At 44.0% G+C, this 19,529-nt stretch overlaps 1 protein-coding gene across 1 annotated transcript in view; it reads right to left on the bottom strand.

Moving 5' to 3' along the window:
- Positions 1–19,529, bottom strand: part of MAP7D2 (MAP7 domain containing 2) — an 83,517-nt gene that overhangs the window by 13,676 nt on the left and 50,312 nt on the right. Inside the window, exons 7-12 of the mRNA XM_025046605.1 lie at positions 16,775–16,885; positions 14,847–14,969; positions 12,269–12,399; positions 10,485–10,612; positions 630–898; positions 1–100 (exon numbers count right to left, since the gene is read on the bottom strand). Coding sequence (XP_024902373.1) covers positions 1–100; positions 630–898; positions 10,485–10,612; positions 12,269–12,399; positions 14,847–14,969; positions 16,775–16,885 — 862 coding nt within the window. The remainder of the gene's footprint in view (positions 101–629; positions 899–10,484; positions 10,613–12,268; positions 12,400–14,846; positions 14,970–16,774; positions 16,886–19,529) is intronic.

Here is a 19,529-nt window from a genome sequence, read left to right as displayed (position 1 = left end):
TCTTCCTGTTCTTTCAGCAGCCGGGCCTGTCGTCTCTTTTCGGCCAAGATCTTTGCGGCTTCCTCTGCATCGGTGGTACCTGCTGTGGGCTTCCATGAGGCTGCAGCAGAGGAAAAGATCAAAGGCGATGAAATCGTGATTGACTCACATGGCAGCTGCCCCTTGGAAACGAAAAGCTCACCCCAGTGGGGGAAGGGAAATGCTCAACGAAAATATCTGCCTCTGTTGTGAACTAGCGCAACTCGCCATTGAGCAGACGCTGCAATACGCGGTTGTGACCTGCATGTATTTCACAGTGGACGGCGGTGAAAAGGTGAGGAGGAGAGACAGGGTCACTAGCAAGTTCCATAGCAGCCACCACTGCTGCTCTCATCTGGATGTGAACTCACTGCATCCATCGCAGCAGCTCGCAGGACTAAAGAAACAGACTGTGTGGATGTGATGGTGCTGTCCAGGTGCAGCTCAGGCCCCCTGATGCCTGTCCCGCCAGGGACCCTCAGGTGACCAAGGGGAAGGACTCGGGCAACGCGCAAGCCTGAGGAAGCACGAGGGCGCGCAGCTGTCTTAGGGAACACTCCTCCCCTCCTCAAAACACAAGCCTCCCACGTGGACTGGGTCAGAGGGCCTACCTCCGCTGCTCTCGGCCTTCCCACATGCAGCTGCGTGCTTCTCAGTGAAATGCTTGTCCACCATGTGCTTCTCTGGGACATCCTCCCACATTGGGGTAGTCTCCCACGGAGCCAGGGCCACCTCCCTCTCCTTGTTGCTCTTCTCTTTCTCTGCTTTCTTCTTAGGCGTGTCCAGGCTGGGAAAAGCAGGTAAACGGTACTTCACGGGAGACCCTGGGTATGGCAGCTTCGCATTCTTTGGAGACTGTGGATATACTCTTGAAGTTCCCCTGAAAACCAAAAACAGGCCAAGAGGTGATCACTGGGCCTGACCGCAGCACTCTCTATTCTTAAGACACCTGGTTCCAAAAAGTTGAATGATTTCATCCTTCAAGAGGAACAAATGTAAGGCTTAGCACACACTTTAAAGTCCCTGAAGTACTATCCCCCCCAACAGGAACATATGGTAGCTATAAGATGTCCTGGTGGAAGGGACAATATTTTAGGAAGCCCAGCTGGTAACATCATGTCCTAATTTCACTTAAGTTTGATGACAACATAAAGATGGAGCATTAGGCATTTTCCCACCTCCTCTTTTTAGATGAACACCAGAGCTAGATCTGACTTCAGCACATGGCAATGGACAAGCTGGCTCCTTTTTCCTATTGTGGCAAAAGTCATGTAACGTAAAATTTACCATCTTAACCATTTGTAAGTGTACAGTTCAATGATATTACGTGTGTACTGTGGTGCAACCATCACCTCCGCCCATCCACAGAACTCAGTGCCCATTAAACACTAACTCCCCGTTCCTCCCTCCTCCACTCCTGGCAACCTCCCTTCCACTTTCTGTCTCCAGGAATTTGCCTATTCCTGGTACCTTACAGAAGTAGAATCACACCGGACTTTTCCTTTTGTGTGTGGCTTATCTCGCTCAGCATAATGTCATCGAGGTCCATGGTCTCTTTCTTTTTTTTTAAATTTCACCTTTACTGAGATATAATTGACATCTGATTCCTTTTTATTTTTTATTTTGGTTCCTTTTTAAATGCTGAGGAACAAAGTCGGCCAAGAGGTTGGGAGAGGTGGTGTCTTTTGGGAGGGTCTTCAGGTTTAAAAGAATCTTTCTTGCTACTGGGAAGATGCAAAGGTGAAGACAAGGCCATTTCTACCCAGGAAAACACCACTTTGTTAAAATGCAGGAGCTTGTCTTATGTCTGTTGGAAGAAGGTCCATTATAGGTGTGCTGGCCTAGGCCTGGCTCCTGATGAGGCCTAGATGTTGATTACATAGGTAAAAGTCTAGCTTTAGACACCAAGTTTACGTAGCAGTTGGCACAGGAATGTGGCAGAGTTCCTTTAAGGAAAACATAATCTGCACGTAAATTACAAATTGTCACTTTCAATCCTGTAGCAGTTTGAACCATATGAAATTGCTAATATTCGACTGTTTTCAATCTATAAAAACAGCAATAAAAATGGCAACTCGACCTAATATTAAAGGCCAATTTTTCACCAGAGGCTTTAAGAGTTACCTAGTCGGATCCTGATGAGAAGAAAACATATGATCAGGTCAATATTAAACTTGGTCTTGAGCTGGAAAAATAATCCTTAGGTGGTATGTGGACTGACTAAAATGCAGGCCGGTTTTCCAACGATGCTCTCATGCTAAATGGCCAACTCCGGGTGCCCAGGAGAACACCTCTCAGTTAATGCCAGGCCGAGGGCCACACGGTAATGTGATCACTTGACCCAACAAATACAACTTGAACATGGTTTCAATTTTTGAAATTCAGTTTCTCAGCATCAACTATTTTACTGATATGGAATCAGTCCAGATCCCACTTCCAGATGGGCTGTACGCCCCTCTCCAGCGGTCTGCACTGGACGGCTCTAACCTCAGAGAGAGTCGCTTCGCACTGGCCGCACTGACTTCCCTGTGCCATCATTCTGGTAGGCCGGGAGCCACACAGAACTCCTGTGACACCTCATCTGTGTGGATGGTGCGTCCCTTATGCAAACTGTTCTCCCTCCGCCCCTGGGCTCAGCTGACTCAGCCCACCATTCCTAAGGGACCTCTCGGCAACCAAGAGTTTCTTTCCAGATGAACTATTATAACCCTGGTTTTCTAATTTCATTGCTAGACTTACTCAAATAAAAGTCGTGCACAGAACCCTCGTACCCTCCATGTACAGATAGGAGCACATGCACCAGGGTTTCTAAACCCTGCCACTCCTGGTATTTGGGGCCGGATCATTCTTTGTTGTGGGGCTGTCCTGTGCACTGCAGGATGTTTAGCAGCAGCCCTGGCCTTGACCCACTGGGTCTCCATTACCCACCCCTGCCACCCGCAGGCTATGACAACCAAAAATGTCTCCAAACATCGTCAAATGTCCCCTCAGGGGCAAGACTGCCCCAGCTGAGAACCACTGGGGCGAGACAGACACCCCCACACACCTTCTGTCTATCTAAAGCAGATAGAAGTGGTGCTGCTCTGGTTGGAGGGGCCGTGCCCTAAGCCCCAGTAACATCGAGGCGCACCGATGAGCTTTCTGAGAGCCTGAGACTGAGAGGTAATTACTAGTGCCTGATGTGTTCTGACAGAGTCACACCTGGGTCCCTCCCCAAATGACCTGAAGTTCAGCCTTCCATTATCATCCTCCAAAACGGCGTCCACGCTTCCTGAGTGCTGTCTACACACCAGCCACTGTGCTGCTACTTGTATACCTACACAAATTTGGGCATGTATGTGTGTATACATGTGCCTTTTAGTTGTCAAAACCCAATATGACACAATACTACCATTAGGGTCACTTAACAGAGGAGGAAACCGGGCGGACAGAGGTTAAGGAGGCCACGGACCTGTGGTCTTAGCCCACGTCTCCCTGACTCCACTTCTTACAACTCTGCCCCATTCTCTGTGTTGCAGTAGTGGCTAAGCCTGAGTTTAGAGTCACCAAGACCCTCATATGCTCACTTTAGAACTAGCGCAGAGTAAGCACCCAATAGCTGTTAGATATCAGTGTTGATTAAATATATGATAAACTAAAAATCTGAATTCTCCTCACAGACAAGAATGAACCAAAACCAGGAGGAAGAATGGTGATACTGGGGACCTCAGGCCCCGCCCTCTCACGATGACAATGCTCCATTGAGCACCATTTTCGAATCAGCTGCAAAACCCGGTGTTTAGGTTCAAATCACCTGTATAAACACACGGCAGGTGAATTTTTGCTTGGTGATGCCCTCCTTGCACGCTGTCATCCAAGGCCACAGTGCTGCTATAACCACAGGAGGGGTCTCAAGGGACCTGGTCTAATGCCTTGGGAAGATCCAAACAAGTCACCCATTCCCTAGAATATCATGTGTATGCTAGGTGTGGCTTCTGTCCAAACACAGGGACAGGGAATGGCAAAGAATCACCCTGGATTTGGGATCTGGAGAGAGAGGCAATAGGAAAGACTTCTATTTTTATGGCAGATGATGCTGATGAAAACAGCTTCTCCTCCATAAGCATTCCTACCTTGACTCATTAAATAGGAATTTCTGGTATTAAAAAGACAGGCAAAAAGCTATCTGCTCTTCTTCCTTGCCCTCATCCTCCTCCCCAAGGGGCGAGGCATGATTTCTCTGATAGGTGGGACTGATGCTGGGTGCCTTTGAGCGTTCTCTGGACCTGCCTGCGACAAGCCCACATTCCGAGCTTCTGTAAGCGGTGCCTGAAGAGGCAGGCTCCACCCCGGGGGACTTGCACTGTGCTGGTGCCTCTGCCCACGAGTGGGCAGATGGATGGGGAACCCTTCTACAGACGAAACTCCCACCATGTGGGGACCCGGGCTGGACCGAGGGGAATGGGTAAGAGGCCTGAACTGGCTGCAGGCCCAATCCATTCGATCGTCCAGCCTTAGCAGCAGAAAGCCAGCTTCTGGATCCCAACATGACCCCTGGGTCTGATTTAAATGGCTCACTATCAGAAGGGAATGCAGCCTGATGAAGTCACCCTTAATCAGTGTGCCTGGAGCCCGTGGATGACAATGTGGGGCAGGATCACAATTCCAAGGAGGAAAGGCCAGGCTGGCCTAGGTGGAAGAGGGTCTGACAGCCTCGGGTCAGCTCGGCCCCGAGCAGCCTTGTCCCAACTTGCTTTAACAAAACAGTCACACTTAGGTTTTGTTGACATCACAGTCTGTGAGGTTCTATTCAAAGTAAAACTGGGCCAATTATCCATGAGCACACATCTAAAAACAATTTCTACCCGAGAAGTAATGGATTATTTGGGATAAAACTCAATATATGAAGAAGTCTGATTACACTCACCTACCCCAGCCCCTGTCCAATAAAAATAAAAATTAGAGAGACACAGACACACACAACCTTCAAATTAGAGAGTACAGGCAACTCAGATTTTTTTTTTTTTAACAGCGCAAGTGACCGAAATATAGAAGACAATCTTAGAAGTTCCCTATTTTATCTCCATATCTTTAGTTTCCTGCCCATCCTGCCTTGCCACTTCTCCACATGCCTTTAGTACCATGTCAAGCATCTCGAGAGCTACTAAGCTCGGGCAGCTTGAACCAGGTGAGGTGGGTCTGGCAGGTCTCAGAGCTCTCTGACCAGCCCTGCTCACACTACTGCAAGCCAAACAAAGTCTGGCAAAGTCATCTCGCTCCCCTCCAATTTCCTAGAAATAAGTATCTTGGTTGATCGAAGAAATTAAACACAAATTAACCAGGGGGAACTCACTGTGTTTTCACAGTGTTTTATTTTTAAGTATTTTCTCTATTTAACAAGGGTCTATTTGATCGCCACAATAACCAACTGAGGTAGGTGGGAAATGACTATTTACCATATTTCAGATAAGAAAACCAGTCTTAAGCGTTTAAATGACCTTTCCCAAGAGATGTCAACAGATGAGAGAGTCATGGCCGGCACCCAAGTCGCTGATTCTTCATCTATTTTTTTTATAGCACTTCCACTTTAATTGTTAGAAGTTCAATACCTCCAGTATTTAAAATCTAACAAAGGGGGTTCACAAGTTTTGTTCAGATGGCAGAGACAGGCCTTTCTGGTTCTGGGGAAAATGTGTGTGTGTGTGCTTGCGTGCGTGTGCGTGTGTGTGTATGCGTGCGCGTGCGTGCGTGTGTGTGTTGCATCTATGGAGAGTGAATGAGAGTGAGTAGGGAGATGGGAATGATGAAGCAAATGTGGCTAAATGTTAACCGGAAGAATGATATACAGGAGTTCACAAGGCAGGATTATATAACCTTCTGTGGTTCCATGACTGTAGGAAATATGAACAAACACCTCTGTAAGTAGAGCAGCAAGAATAACTCTCAGGAGAGGGTTGTCACGCTTCTGAACATGAGCTTATTGCAAGCAGAACCCCAAAGGACTTTTTTCCTCTACATCTTGGAATCTAGTTCTATTTTTTCCAAAGCCACTTGACACCAGGCACAGTGAATACAGCCCACCCACAGGATGGGAGGGGTCTGTGGCCTTGTCAGCACAGCTCAGCCAAGATTTTGAAACGTCTTTGTTTGTGATCACAGTTTATTCCTTCCCAGAGAGGAAAAGACCAATTTTATAACAGAGAAACCTGTGTATATCACCTTAAGCAAGTGATCGAAGTTGCCATCAGCAGTAATGAAACAACCCAACACCTTGGCCTCCTGATAAAATGCAATGAGAAGAAGGCGCCATCCCTTCAGTGGGATTCCTGCCCCAAAGCATAACCTGAGTCTAATCATGAGGAAACAGCAGACCAGACCGACCCAAATTAAAAACCAGTCCTCAAAATAACTGGCCTGTGCTCTTTTAAAATGCAGAGGTCAAGAAGAAAACAGGCTAAACAACTATTCCAGGTTAAAGGAGACAAGACAACTCAATGCAGTGTGGGAGTCTGGGTTGGATCCTGGACCAGGGGAAAAAATGCTATAAAGGATCTCATTGGAACAACTGGCAAAAGTGGCGTATAGACTGTAAATTAAGTAACAGCATTATGTCAAAGTTAAATTTTCTGACTTTCACAATTGTACTGTGCTTATATAAAAGAATGTCTTCATTCTTAGGGGTAAAGGGTCATGACATCTATGACTTCCAAATGGTTCTGGGGAAAATGTGTGTGTGTGTGCGTGCGTGCGTGTGCGTGCGTGCGCGCGTGTGTGTGTTGCATCTATGGAGAGTGAATGAGAGTGAGTAGGGAGATGGGAATGATGAAGCAAATGTGGCTAAATGTTAACCGGAAGAATGATATACAGGAGTTCTTTGTTCTAGGCTTGCAATTATTCTGTAGGGTTGAAATGATTTCACAATGAAAAGGCTTTTAGAAATTGGTCTAAACTCAAATTGCTCTCTAGTAAGACTAAAAATATAGGACTATGGACTGGGTGAAGATATAAGTATGACTGTGAGGAAAGGGTATAACTTTCCATTTTTAATTATCCTTTTCAAGAAAATTTTCAGGCAAGAATGTAAAAGCCAATTTGACAATGGTGGTGGCAAAAAACAACAGTTAAACTGCCAGTGCTCATCTATCTGTAGGTAGGGGTAACCATATCATACATTTACCAGAGAAGCCTATGGGAATGGCACCCAGGAACGATCAATTATTGTCCTCAACCACCAAAGGAATAGGCTTGTTCCAGGATCCGTCCATGAGCCTGTGATCCTGAGTAGGAGGTACTTATTTGGGGCCATCCAGACAACCCGATTTTAATTTTTTTCCTCATATGGACAAACAAAATCTATTGTGTTTCCAATGCAAGATAAAGTGAAATATATGTAAGCCAGCTTCCTGATATAAAATTGATCTCAGATATGAGCTATGTCTGAAAGTGATGATCTTTGGCAGATTGTATTTTCCAAAGTCAGCCACAATAATATCTCCTCCATTCCGCATGACCTTTTATTTCTCTATCCCATCGAATCTGGGTTGGCCTGACTGCTTTGACCAATAAAATACAGCAGAGAAGGAATGCTGTGCCAATTCAGGGCATAGTCCTTAACTGGCCTGGCAGTTTTCATTTCCTATACTGGGAGACACCCATTGTGGGGGACACTCCCTCTTGGAACCCAGCTGCCATGCTGTGAGGTGCCTAAGTCATGGAGAGGCTACATGTGGGCATGCTATTCTGGTTGTCAGCTCAAGCTGAGCTCCAGCCAACAGCCAGCATCAACTGCCAGCCAGGTGAATGGATCATGTTGGACCTGCAACTCGGTCGAGCCCTGGTTAACTGTAGACCCAGTTGACACTGCACCGTAACTACATGGAAGACTCCAGGTGAAAAGTACCTGGTGAGAACCAAGTCGACCCACACAACGACCACCCAAAAGACCCAAATAGAGACCCTCCTGGTAAGTCCAAGTCACAGAGCTGTAAGAATTAATTTTTTCCTCATATAGATGAACATTAAATTTGGTGGCGGGGAGGAGTTGTTACATCAGCAGTAGACAACTGTAACAGTCCCCATCAAAATGACCAAACTGACTTGGAATATATTTCTAAGAATCTGAAACCATTAGAGACTATCTTCACACTGAAGACTTGGGAGTACAGGCAGCGCTGGAGCTCAGAAGCTGGTCAATCCCCTAGGCCACACTTGATTTCCTCTCTCTAGGTTACAAGAAGAAAGCTATGCTCCCTCCATCTACATCTTTGAAAGTGTTGCTGAAGCTGGTTTTCTAAAACCCATACAAGCACCCAACAATGCGAACAATGAAAATAAACTTGAACGCTTAAAAGAGCAATGCCATTAATATGCACAGCCACCTAACCGAGGCTCAGTTTATCTGAGATCCAGGAGGAGAACAATGCACTGTCAGAGCCATTCACCACATAACCCATCTGGGTTTCTGGATGAGAGTTCAAAGGGACTAACCAAGCCCAAAGCCACATCGCACCACAAGAGTGTGCTTTAAAGATCACAGACTTGATCTGCACAGAAGGAAGGTCAAAAATGCTACTTTGGCTGGGGTTTATTTGTATGTGACACCATTTTAAAAATCAAGGGTTTCATTTTTGTCTTTCTTCAATATTGAGTATACAAAAGAACATTTATAAAGTAGAAAGGGTATAAAGAATGATATAACAAATGACCCAACACCCACCAAATAGTTCAAAAGAAAGGCACTATAATTATGCCACCATCTCCTGCGTGATCCCCCAACTGCCTACCCGCTCCTTACTCAGTGGCCATCACTGCATTTTGTGTCTGCTGTTTTTTTACTTTTTCTAAAGATCATTTAGCTCATTTATATTCTTAAAAACACATTGTTTAGGTCTGCACATCTGAGAACTCAATATATGTAAATGGCATTCTTCTACAACTTCCTTTTGTCTCTTTGTTCCTGAGATCCACCCACTGGTTGTGGGCGGCTGCACCCATTCTTTTTCAATGCTGTATAGTTTGGTTGGGTTTTCAGAATTTACTGACAGTCTACCTGATTACCCACATTTCTCAGACCTAGTCCATACCCAGTGTACTTCAGCTATTAATTTTCACCCAGGGAGAAACTATCTTTTATTCTGAACTTCTGAACTTCTTGAAATCAAGAAATGTTTGCTTCTCCTTAGACCTCCCAACACGTAATTCTGATTTAGCGGTATCCAAGCAACTTCTATCTCCAGGGTCCCTCTCTCAAGTTGATGATGATTCTGGTAGTTTGGACGGTACACAGGTAGTCCAGCTGTGTTTGAGTTTACTATTTTTTTCCTGCCTACACCAGAGATGCCACATATAGGGCTCTGAAAATATATGACACTCTATTCGTTTTTCTTTGGTGAAGTGGTAGGAATACCCCGCCGCACAGTACAGAAGCCGGCATCCTACATCGTTCAAAGATTCCCCAAGTGAAATATGCACCCCAGAAAGGTGAACATTTGAGGGGCTGATCGGCGACAGAATAAACCAAGACGCTATTAATTCAGCTAAGCGCTATGGAAGGCTTTTCTGTGTGGAAGACGGATACAGCAATAGCAGGAATTAGTTGTCTATTAAAAACCATAGTGATCTCTGAGCAAAACAATAGTAAGGTCTGAAAAGGTCTCTTGTAGAAAGCAACAAATTAGAAATAAGAGCTGATGTCACCTTGAAATATTTTTAATAAATTCCCAAGTGTTTCATTAAACTTGTGTTTTATCCTATGTTCTCTGAACCAAACTGATGCACTAAACGTATGACTCTATATAAAGTTTTATGACTTTATATAAAGTTTCCTATTTTTCCAAATTAAAATATTTCTCTTTGTCTGTCAATACTACTGAAGATGTTTTCATTCCACTGCTGGATTGAGTTATTTATTAGTGAGTCATTTTTAGCAGTTATCATCAGTAAAACATTTTAATGACTTAAGATAGTGGTCACATAGCGTAAGTTTGCTTTTCGGTTACATGGTTTCGTTGGTGAGTTCACCCAATCCTTAATAAAAAATATAATGGCTTCATTAAAACAAACATTTGCCAGTGTGGCCGACAACTTATTATTGTCTCTCTTTTAAAGAGACAGAGGAGATTGGAGAGAGCACAAGAGCTCAAGCGTTCAAGCACAATGGAATCACTTCAGTCCAGAAAGAGAAAGAAGGAGAATGCCAAAAAAGCAGAATGGAACAGATGGACCTGAAGAGAAAATGCTGAATACGTCACCTCAGTAGCTAAGAGTCCTATATTTACCAGGCAACAAAACTCCTTAAACTAAAAGCCCATCGTTTATCCAGAAGATGCTCAGAGCGTGAAGGAGGTAGCTCACCGTCCAGCATTCCTCCCGTCCACCTGTTAGGGCCGGCCATGCCTCCTGCAGAGCAGGGGGCACACACGGTGCTGCACAGAGCCCCGCCAAACTGCTTTAATTGTCTGACTGTAGCAAAGGGGAAAGATGCTTACTTGGGTGTCACGGGAGAAGATGATCTCTTAGAAATGCCTGTTGGAAAGTTGCATCTTTTTAGAGGGGACCCAGGGCTCACGCTGGGAATGGAAGTTGTTGTTCTCGGCCCTCTCTTCGTCTTCTCCGTCTGTAGGGGACACAGAATAGGACAGCCATGGCCCACGATCAACATTACTTCTACAATTTCTAAAAATACCCCCATGGAAGCAGTGCACAGCTTTCTTTGGGAAAGATCCACGTGAAGCTATAGTGCTCCCCACAATGGAACTGTTTGCAGAGAAGCAGCATGAGGTCACCACATTTAGGTCATCTAGTTTTAAAAAACAGGCTCAAAATGCAAAGATTTTCTTCTCCTTGTTACTGTGCAAAGAACCAACGACAAAACCATGCTATGGTCCTGGGTACATGGAAACTGAAGAGAGTACGAAGATCTATGATCACTAGAAAAAAGCTACAGGTGGGTGCAAAAGTGTGGTTTTAACACTCGAGACAGTGAGCTGTGGACCCTAAGAGTATACCCTGTATAATGGGGCCTGCAACCCCTCCCATCCCTCTACGTCTTCCCCATGGCCTCCCTCGGCAGGAGGCCGCAGGCACGGGCCTTGGTGCCTGGCCCGCTGTGGGTGCTCCGCAAGGGTGCTTCCCTTCTCTCCCTAGCACACATTTCATTTGGCCCCTGCACCCACGTACGTCAGCCCCCTTCCATAGTAATCCACCCTACAGTAAAACCTGAGGATCTGAATGAAACATTCGCTTCTCATGTGAGAACCGCAGGGCCACACTGGATTTAAAAAATAAATATAGTATTATAAAAATAAATGCCCCATAGGATGTACTGTGGTGGCTGTAAAAAAAAGTCGACACATCGTTGGATGTGCCTCCCTTCAACAGGTGGACCTCAATCCCCTCCACACCCGCAGAACCGATGGTGTGCAACACCTGAGGCTGGTGAATACAAAGTATTGCAGCTCTCTCCCTCCCCCTCCCCTCTTTCTCTCCCTCTAGCATCTCTTGCTCTGGGGAAGCCAGCAGTCATGTCATCATGTCATCATGTCGTTTGGACACTCGAGCAGCTCTATGGGAAGGTCCACGCAGTTAGGAATTGAGGCCATGTGAGTGAGCCATCCTAGGAGAGCCCCAGCCAAGCTTTCAGGTGACTGCAGCCCTGGCTGCCATCCTGACCACACTCTCACAAGAGACCCTGAACCAGAGCCACCCAAGCCGGCCTCAATTTCTGACCCAAAGAACCAGTGAGGTAATATATACTTGTTTTAAGCGGCTAAGATTTTGCGTAATTTGTTACATAGCAAGCGATAACTAACAGAAGTAGTACAGTATGTATAATTTCTAAATAGATATACATAATTGGGGGTACCTGCTCAACATTTGTTTTGCTGATGGTGTCATTATAATAGCAAAAATGTTTAAAGGCCACTGTTGTGGATGAAGGTTGACCTAGGACCTCGGTTCTAGTTGCCTATAGAGGGGAGACTGGCTCAGAATCAGACGTCTTTAAAGAAGCAGACGGGACACTTGGGACATTACTTCTGACTCCTGTCCTCTGGAGGGCAGGCTACAACAAGAACAAGGTCTTTAGGATTTTCCCCAAGGCACTAAGATTTAGGAGGGTACAAAAAGTTAAATGATTTTCAAAGTTTGGGTGAAATTTTAAACCAAATCTACCCCAGAGACTGATGGAAACAGAGGGCCAGCTCAAGCACAGGGAGCAGGCGCGCTGTCAGACAAACCATCTCCAGGGGTGAGCCAGGGGGTCTAAACCTACCGGAGAGGCCTCCGCTCCTGCTGGGACTTCTTTTCCACCATCTCCTACGCCAGATGTTGATGTAACCTTCTTCCTCTCGGTGTTCTGAGTCGCAGAGGACTTGTAAGAAGGTTTAAAAGGGCCAGCAGGAGCTACATGAGGACAAGCATGGAATACCAGAGTTACAGTTTAACAGCCAGAGAGACGCGGACATAGACAGAAAAAGGAGCGGGAGCAGGGAGTTGGGAAGAATACCATATTTCTGTTAAAATATGACACGGACTCAGAATACACCATACTTTTTCTCATGTGCACAGAAGGGACTTCATCTTAAAAGATTCTCAAACTCAGTGCTCGAGAGTCCAGTTCATTTCTGGAGTTCCAAGTCTGGGCTTAGGAGACAGACCTAGTGCCGTCACCTAATAGCTGGATCATCTTGGGCAGGTTACTTAACCTCTCTAAATGTCAACTTACTTGTGTAGAAAGAGTTAACACGACAGGCCTGACTGCTGTCCTTGCAAAGGCCTCCTTGCAAAGCTGGCCCTTGATTTCAAGAGTGTTCTCACCATTAACTGACTTCTCCTGCTTTCTTTCTGAGAGCCTGGAATTTGGGGATGAGCCTGGCAGGGGCTGCCTACGTGACCAGCCCCAATAAAAACCCGAGGCGCCGAGTCTCTAACGAGCTTCCCTGGTTGGCAACGTTTCACACGTGTCACTACTCTCTGCTGCAGAAATGTGTTCTGTGTGACTATCCTAGGAGAGGACTCAGGAAGCTCGTGTCTAGTCTTCCCCAGACTTCATCTCGTGCACCTTTCCCTTTGCCGATTTTGCTCTTCAGCCTTTCGCTGTAATAACTCACGGCTATGAGTTCTCCTAGAAAATCATCGATCCTGGGAGTTGTCTTAGGGACTTCCTGACGCATTCACCTTCTCAAAATGGAAATATTTCCTACTTCCCAGGAAGTTTTTATTTGTTTGAGATATAATTCACATACCATAAAATTCATCCTTTTAAAATGCAGTGTTTTTTAGTATATTCACAAGGTCGTACAACCATAACTATAGTCTAATTCCAGAACGTTTTCAACACCCCCAAAAGAACCCCTGTAACCACTAAGCATTCACTCCCCTTTTCCCCTTCCCTCAGTCCCTAGCAATGACTAATTTACTGTTTCTCTGATTTTGCCTATTCTGCACATTTCATATAAATGGAATTACATAATTTGTGAATTTTGCATCTGGCTTCTTTCGCTGAGCATAATGTTTTCAAGGTTTACCATGTAACATGTATCAGTAATTCATTTCTTTTTATGGCTGAATAATATTCCACTTTATGGCTATACCACCATTTTACTTGTCCATTCATCTGTGGAAGGACATTTGCGTTGTTTACACTTATGGCTATAATGCATCGTGCTCCTCAGAATACTTGTGTACAAGCTTTTGTGTGAACACGTTTTCAACTTCCTTGCCTCTATACCTAAGAGTGGAATTGCTGGGTCATATGGTAACTCTATGTTTAACTTTTTGAGGAACTTGCCAGACTGTTCTCTAAAGCGACTACACCATTTTTCATTCCCACTAGCAATGTATAAAGGTTACAAAAATTTCTCCACATCCTCACCAACACTATTTTCCTTTTTTCTTTGAATTTTGGCCATTCTAGTAAATGTAAACTAATATCTCATTGTGATTTTGATTTGCATTTCCCTAATAACTAATGGTATTGAGCAACTTGTCGTGTGCTTATTGACCATTTGTATGTCTTCTTTGTGGAAATAGCACAACTACTAGGAAACAGCTAGAACTAGGTAGAGGATTGACTCCACGTCATTTATATGTCATCTCAGTGAACACGCTATCATGGGAACTGAGACCAGACCTACCCTAACATGGACACGGCGTTGCTCCCGTGCAAACAGAGAGTGCTAGCCTTCATTAATCTTGCCATGATCATTTGATTCACTTTGGTCAAGGAAGGGCTTTGACGGTATGGCCCAGTGATTCTCAGACATCAGTGTGCGGGTCTGGTGGGGCCTGAGAGTCTGCCTTCCTGACCAGCTCCCAGGTGATGCCAATGCTGCTGGTCCATGGACCAGCCCTTGAGTAGCAAGACTCTAGATTATTTGTTGAGTGCTTACTGTGCCGATCACTGTGCTATCTCATTTAATCCTCGTGACGATTTAAAATAACTCCATTTTATACATGAGGAAACTGAGGCTTAGAGAGATTAATTAACTTACCCAAGTAGTAAGAACTACTAAGTGGTAGAGTTTGTCATGGGAGTCCAGAGACTGTCGTTTATGGGCTGTTTTGTGCCAAACCATCTCTTACGAAAAGTCTACTAACCTCCATAGCTCACGAAGTGGACTTTTCCCCTAATCCACACGCCCTCAATGATAAAATCATTTACTCACCTTTGTGACACTTAAAAATAGCAATAGCAAGACACCGGTGGAGAGAAAATGTTATTAACCATTGACGACATTTCACGAAGCCAGCAAATGGGAAGCAAAATACAGAAATATAGGAATAACTCATAGGCCGACCAACACCACTTCTGCCATTTTCCTCACTGTCACCACCTTGGCCTCTTTTACCTGAGTCACTGGCCTGCTCAGAGAGCATGAGTGTGCTTCTGCTTCTGGCTAAAGAAGCCTGTGTGGGTGTCAACAGTCGCATAACAAGAAAGTTTTCCGTGGGACTAAGGTGCATGCGATGAGCTGAGGGACGGAATCAAATAAAAATTTTAAAAAGCAAAATTAAAACAAAACAAAATGCTTAAAACAACACAATGCATGATGCAGATTAAGTTTTGGATGGTAGAACGAATGTGGAAATTAAAGATATTCTAGCAAAGGATGGCTTCAGAGTTCGTCAGAGTAAACTAAAATAAATGCTGTGTCATCTAGAGTGTGAAAGAGCGCGTTAATCCTCGTGGGGGCCAGAATTCATTCAATATGTGATTACACTACTACCCTTATCGCTCAAAGAGAATTAGCCCATCTTCCACGACGTAATATGGACTCAAGAAACCATTTACTCACCAACTACATGCAGCATTGAAAAAGAGATTATTCCTGCAAAACACTTGTTTTAGGTCCCTCTGTTAAGAAATATTTCATAACAGACCGATTTCGTTAATGTACAAATATGCATTCTTTCATACTTTTTCCATGTAAATAAGGGCAAAAATTAAGTAAGCACAAAAATAAAAACAGCCCACTGATTATCAACTTTAACGGAAGGAATAGTATTCATAATCCAAAATTCAGTGACTGAAATGTCATTTTGATGGTTTCGGAACGTACTGTATGGTAATGGATTAACTTTTCCATTACTTTATATTTTGGGGGTACCCAGTAGCCAGTAAATGGTTTGAGAATTGAAACTTTTCAATTTATAATCCACAAGCAGGTAATTCCTTCGCCAACAAAATACAATAACATACTGATATCTTTACATACCAATCGATGCGAATATGAATTTAACATTAATTTGTAACCATGTGAATTCATGAAAACATGGAATACACTTGCTAATGGAACAGCTAGAGTTAAGAGTATGCAGATATTTTCTCATTTAACTCTAAATTAATTCAAGGTTTCCAGGGCTTACCCACGAACAACATCAGAGATCAGCCACACTGACACTTACGCGGTCTCTGACGCACGGAGGTTCAAGGTCAATGCCATTGAAAAACAACCAGGAAGACAAGCTGGCCTCCTCAAAATCACAAATATCCTTCTGCTCACCCTTTGGTGATGACTTGATGTGTTAAATACTCCACTGGCACCTGACACTTCTTCGATGCTTTAAAATACACGCTTGATGCATGAAGAGCTTCCCTCCCTTCCCTAACCTAATATACTCTGAAAGGTATAAATTCAGACTTTTAGTGACGCATCTGAGCTTCAATTAGGACTCGGGTGGTTTTAAATCTATTCAGTTTCTGGAACTGGCACACATCCTCTACATATCATGTCTCACCTCAAAACAGAATGCCAGGAAAGGCCACCCATCCTTTTCCTATTTTAAAGGCTTCATATTAATTCCAAACTTCTGTTTTCAAAGCAGAAGTGCGCAGGCCTACATACCACAGAGCCCCATTTTTTCACACATCTGAGTTTCCCACATACCTGTGCCTCATCAATTCTGCTGTTTCCAACTAATCAACTATATCGGATCGATAACGGAGCAGTTATTATTTTAAAGGTCACATCTGCCCACTGGTCAGTTAATTCTGAGACAGGACAACTCCTGCATGCACTGTGGAAGATGGCACAGTCTCTTTCAGACCAAGAATAGCATTAACTCCTGTCTCTGTACAACACCAACCTGGCTCTAAAGGGCAATGCTACTTTCCAAAGTCCCATTAGTGAGGCCCTGGGGCTCCCACGTTTAGACCACAAGACTAGGATAATGGAGGTATTTGCACAAGACTCAAGAGAGGCTCTCACGAAGACTGACATTAAGACGCTCACACTAGAAAGAAAACTGGAGAGACCAAATCTGCACGTTCACTTGCCTCGGTCTGGGGAATAGGATATTGCCGCGGTGGATGAAGACAGGCGCTTACTCATGGGAGTCTCCGTCTGCTTTGGCAAATTCATGGTTGATGTTGAAAGTTTGTCACATGCTGCAGAAAAATGTATTAAAGACATTGGTATCCGCACCACCGTAGACTGAGAAATAACACATCCCAGCGTTCTTCCTGTCCTCATCCACACGCCTTCCAACCGCTGGGGCACAGCGCATTGCTTCCATCGTCCTGCTGCCTACCTAGCTTATCTGGAAATGTCCACAGCAGCCTCCGGTCTGAGGCAAGGTCTTGTCTTCTATTTCTCAACTCTCTTCTTCTCTTTGATTCCAAATGTTCAACCTCACCTCACTGTTCAACTAAAGCCATGCTAATCCCACCAGCAAATCATTTCCTTGTGTCCAGGGGCTTTTATTCAGTATATTCAGACCGCATGAAAACAAAACCGACTTGGACCCAGAGACAAATCACCACTGGAAAATGTCCTATGGTCTGACTGAGACTGTGTAAGCTGAAAATGGACTCTTTCTGAAGGTTATCTATAGCTCAGGTTGGAGAGAAGTAATTTGCAAGGCAAGGAGCTGTATTTAAAGTAGAACAACCTTTAGTAGTCGGTTTCTTCCTCGTACCAAGAGACGGGGGTCACAATGGCCTTCTGTCAAATGCTATGACTGTTTATAATTAGGATTTTAACATGTGGTCCCAGGTTTGATGTTCTTAATTTCCAGCCCTTATTTTAGACTGGTTTCTAAATTAAACCATTACAGCGAACGAAGAGATGCTGACAGTGCCCTGCCAAGCCATACCAGAAAGAAAAGATGTGTGTCCTGGCTTTAAAGGAAGCAAATTCATTGATCGGATTATCAAAATCTACTCCTCCCCTCATGTTTTCGAATGAGAGAATCGCCATGTTTGACCATTTTCTCTGACCAAGTGACAATCTAAAAAAAAAGTTAATTAACTTAAGCCGAAGTAAAATTATAATAAATTCTGTTTTAGTATAAATAAAACATTTAAACTTAAAATCAGAGTTTCGATACACCTACTTTTCAAGTTTTCAGTACTTTTGCAACTACTTAATGTTCTAGAAAAAAAATGAACCATTAGAAATTACATAAAGCCATGTAATTGGAGAGGGGTACGCATTTCTCTCTTTGCCTCAGGTTCCAATATTGCTCAGCAGCATGGCACTGGTCTTTAGAAATTCAGTATTTTATTCACCATGGATTATTCTGCAGTAATTGTGATTTATTTGAATATTATTTTATCTTGATTAATGAGATTTATGGTGCCCCCCTAAATTGTGAGCCCGAGTCCGGTACCGCACTCACCTGACCCTGGCCTGGATCCTGGGTGCGACTCCCAAGGGGTAATTATCACTCTATGTGCCCTTCTCTGTCGAGAGAAGGCCAGTGCCCACACTACAGCTCACTCGGCCCATGTATCAAAGTCTGTGCTACTCAGTAAGACTAAGAAAGATTATTCTTTGTCAAAGGAATGCTGGAAACCAAGATTATTTATTCTTACTGCTATAAATTGATCTTCTGCATTGCTGGTAAATACTGCATCCCTCTTACATCTTTTTTCCTTGCCAGCCAAAGATGGGTTAAAGTTCTAAAATCATTATTCAATGGGAGCAAAGTTTTGCTAGTTCTGTTTTTGATCTAGATCCTAAGAATTTCCCACACCTGCATCGAAAGCAGAGAGCCTTCTGTAGAAATGAAATCAAGAACAAAGGCAACTGATCTTGTTTAGATCCCCAGGGTTAGGACAGATAAACCACTCCCTCTCAAACGCCTCTCCAGACATCCATCACATTAACACCCAGAACTCTGTGTGATCACAGGTTTTGGTAATCAGAAGTGATTGAAACACAATACTACATAATGCCCAAAACTGATGATTAATGAGTGTGAAAGATCTAAATGCACACAAGTCAAACATTGACAAGATTTTCAAGGCAGAAGTTGGTGAGCTAAGGATGAAATGTCTCCAGGGCACTAGGATGCAAGGCATGCACAGCTCCACCGTGACAGAGAACAAAGAAATGTGGGCATGTCATTCACATTGCTAGAAAAAAGTTCTAAGGGGTCAGACTAAGAAATCAATTGTAAAGTGCTTGAGACAGACATGGTGATGGAGGAGGGTGATCAGAACAGTCATCGCAAAACGTCATGGCACTGTGATGCTCAAATATACCGTTGGTGGACTCGGCAGCAGCGGCAGTGGTCCCTGGGTCCGGAGGGAGGGTGCTGGCTGTTAAACCTAGAGGAGGGGGTGGGGCATTTTCTGATTCACCTACACAGCAAAAAATCAGAGCAAAGAGAGGTAAAAGGAAAAAGTCCCAATTTCTGGTTGACTTTAGTTTCTAATTAGGAAATTAGAAAAAGTAACTGAAATGAGTTGTTGACTTCTCAAAGACAGAAGAAAATAAAGTACATTCACTGACAAAAGATTAAAAGCACAATACAGCAAAGCCAAGAAATGTAAACGTAAACCCATTTGCTCTCAGTAAAAGCTAGTATATAACTCCTGCATTAAAGAATGACAAGATCACAGAAAAACAGACTCTGAAGACAGGAAAAAGCCACCCAGAGACTGGTAACAATCCATAGATTAAATTAAACACTTGAAAATTTAAAGATGAGTATGAACTGGATAATGGAATAAATAAGTCATCTTGAAACAAAATGGAAAGAGCAACAAAAATTAATAATGAGGAAGGAAAAACCCCAGCCGCTTT

This window comes from Pteropus alecto, unplaced genomic scaffold (assembly GCF_000325575.1).
Source record: "Pteropus alecto unplaced genomic scaffold, ASM32557v1 scaffold23, whole genome shotgun sequence".
NCBI classification, from domain to species: Eukaryota; Metazoa; Chordata; class Mammalia; order Chiroptera; family Pteropodidae; genus Pteropus; species Pteropus alecto.
This window is presented reverse-complemented; position numbering and strand designations above follow the sequence as displayed.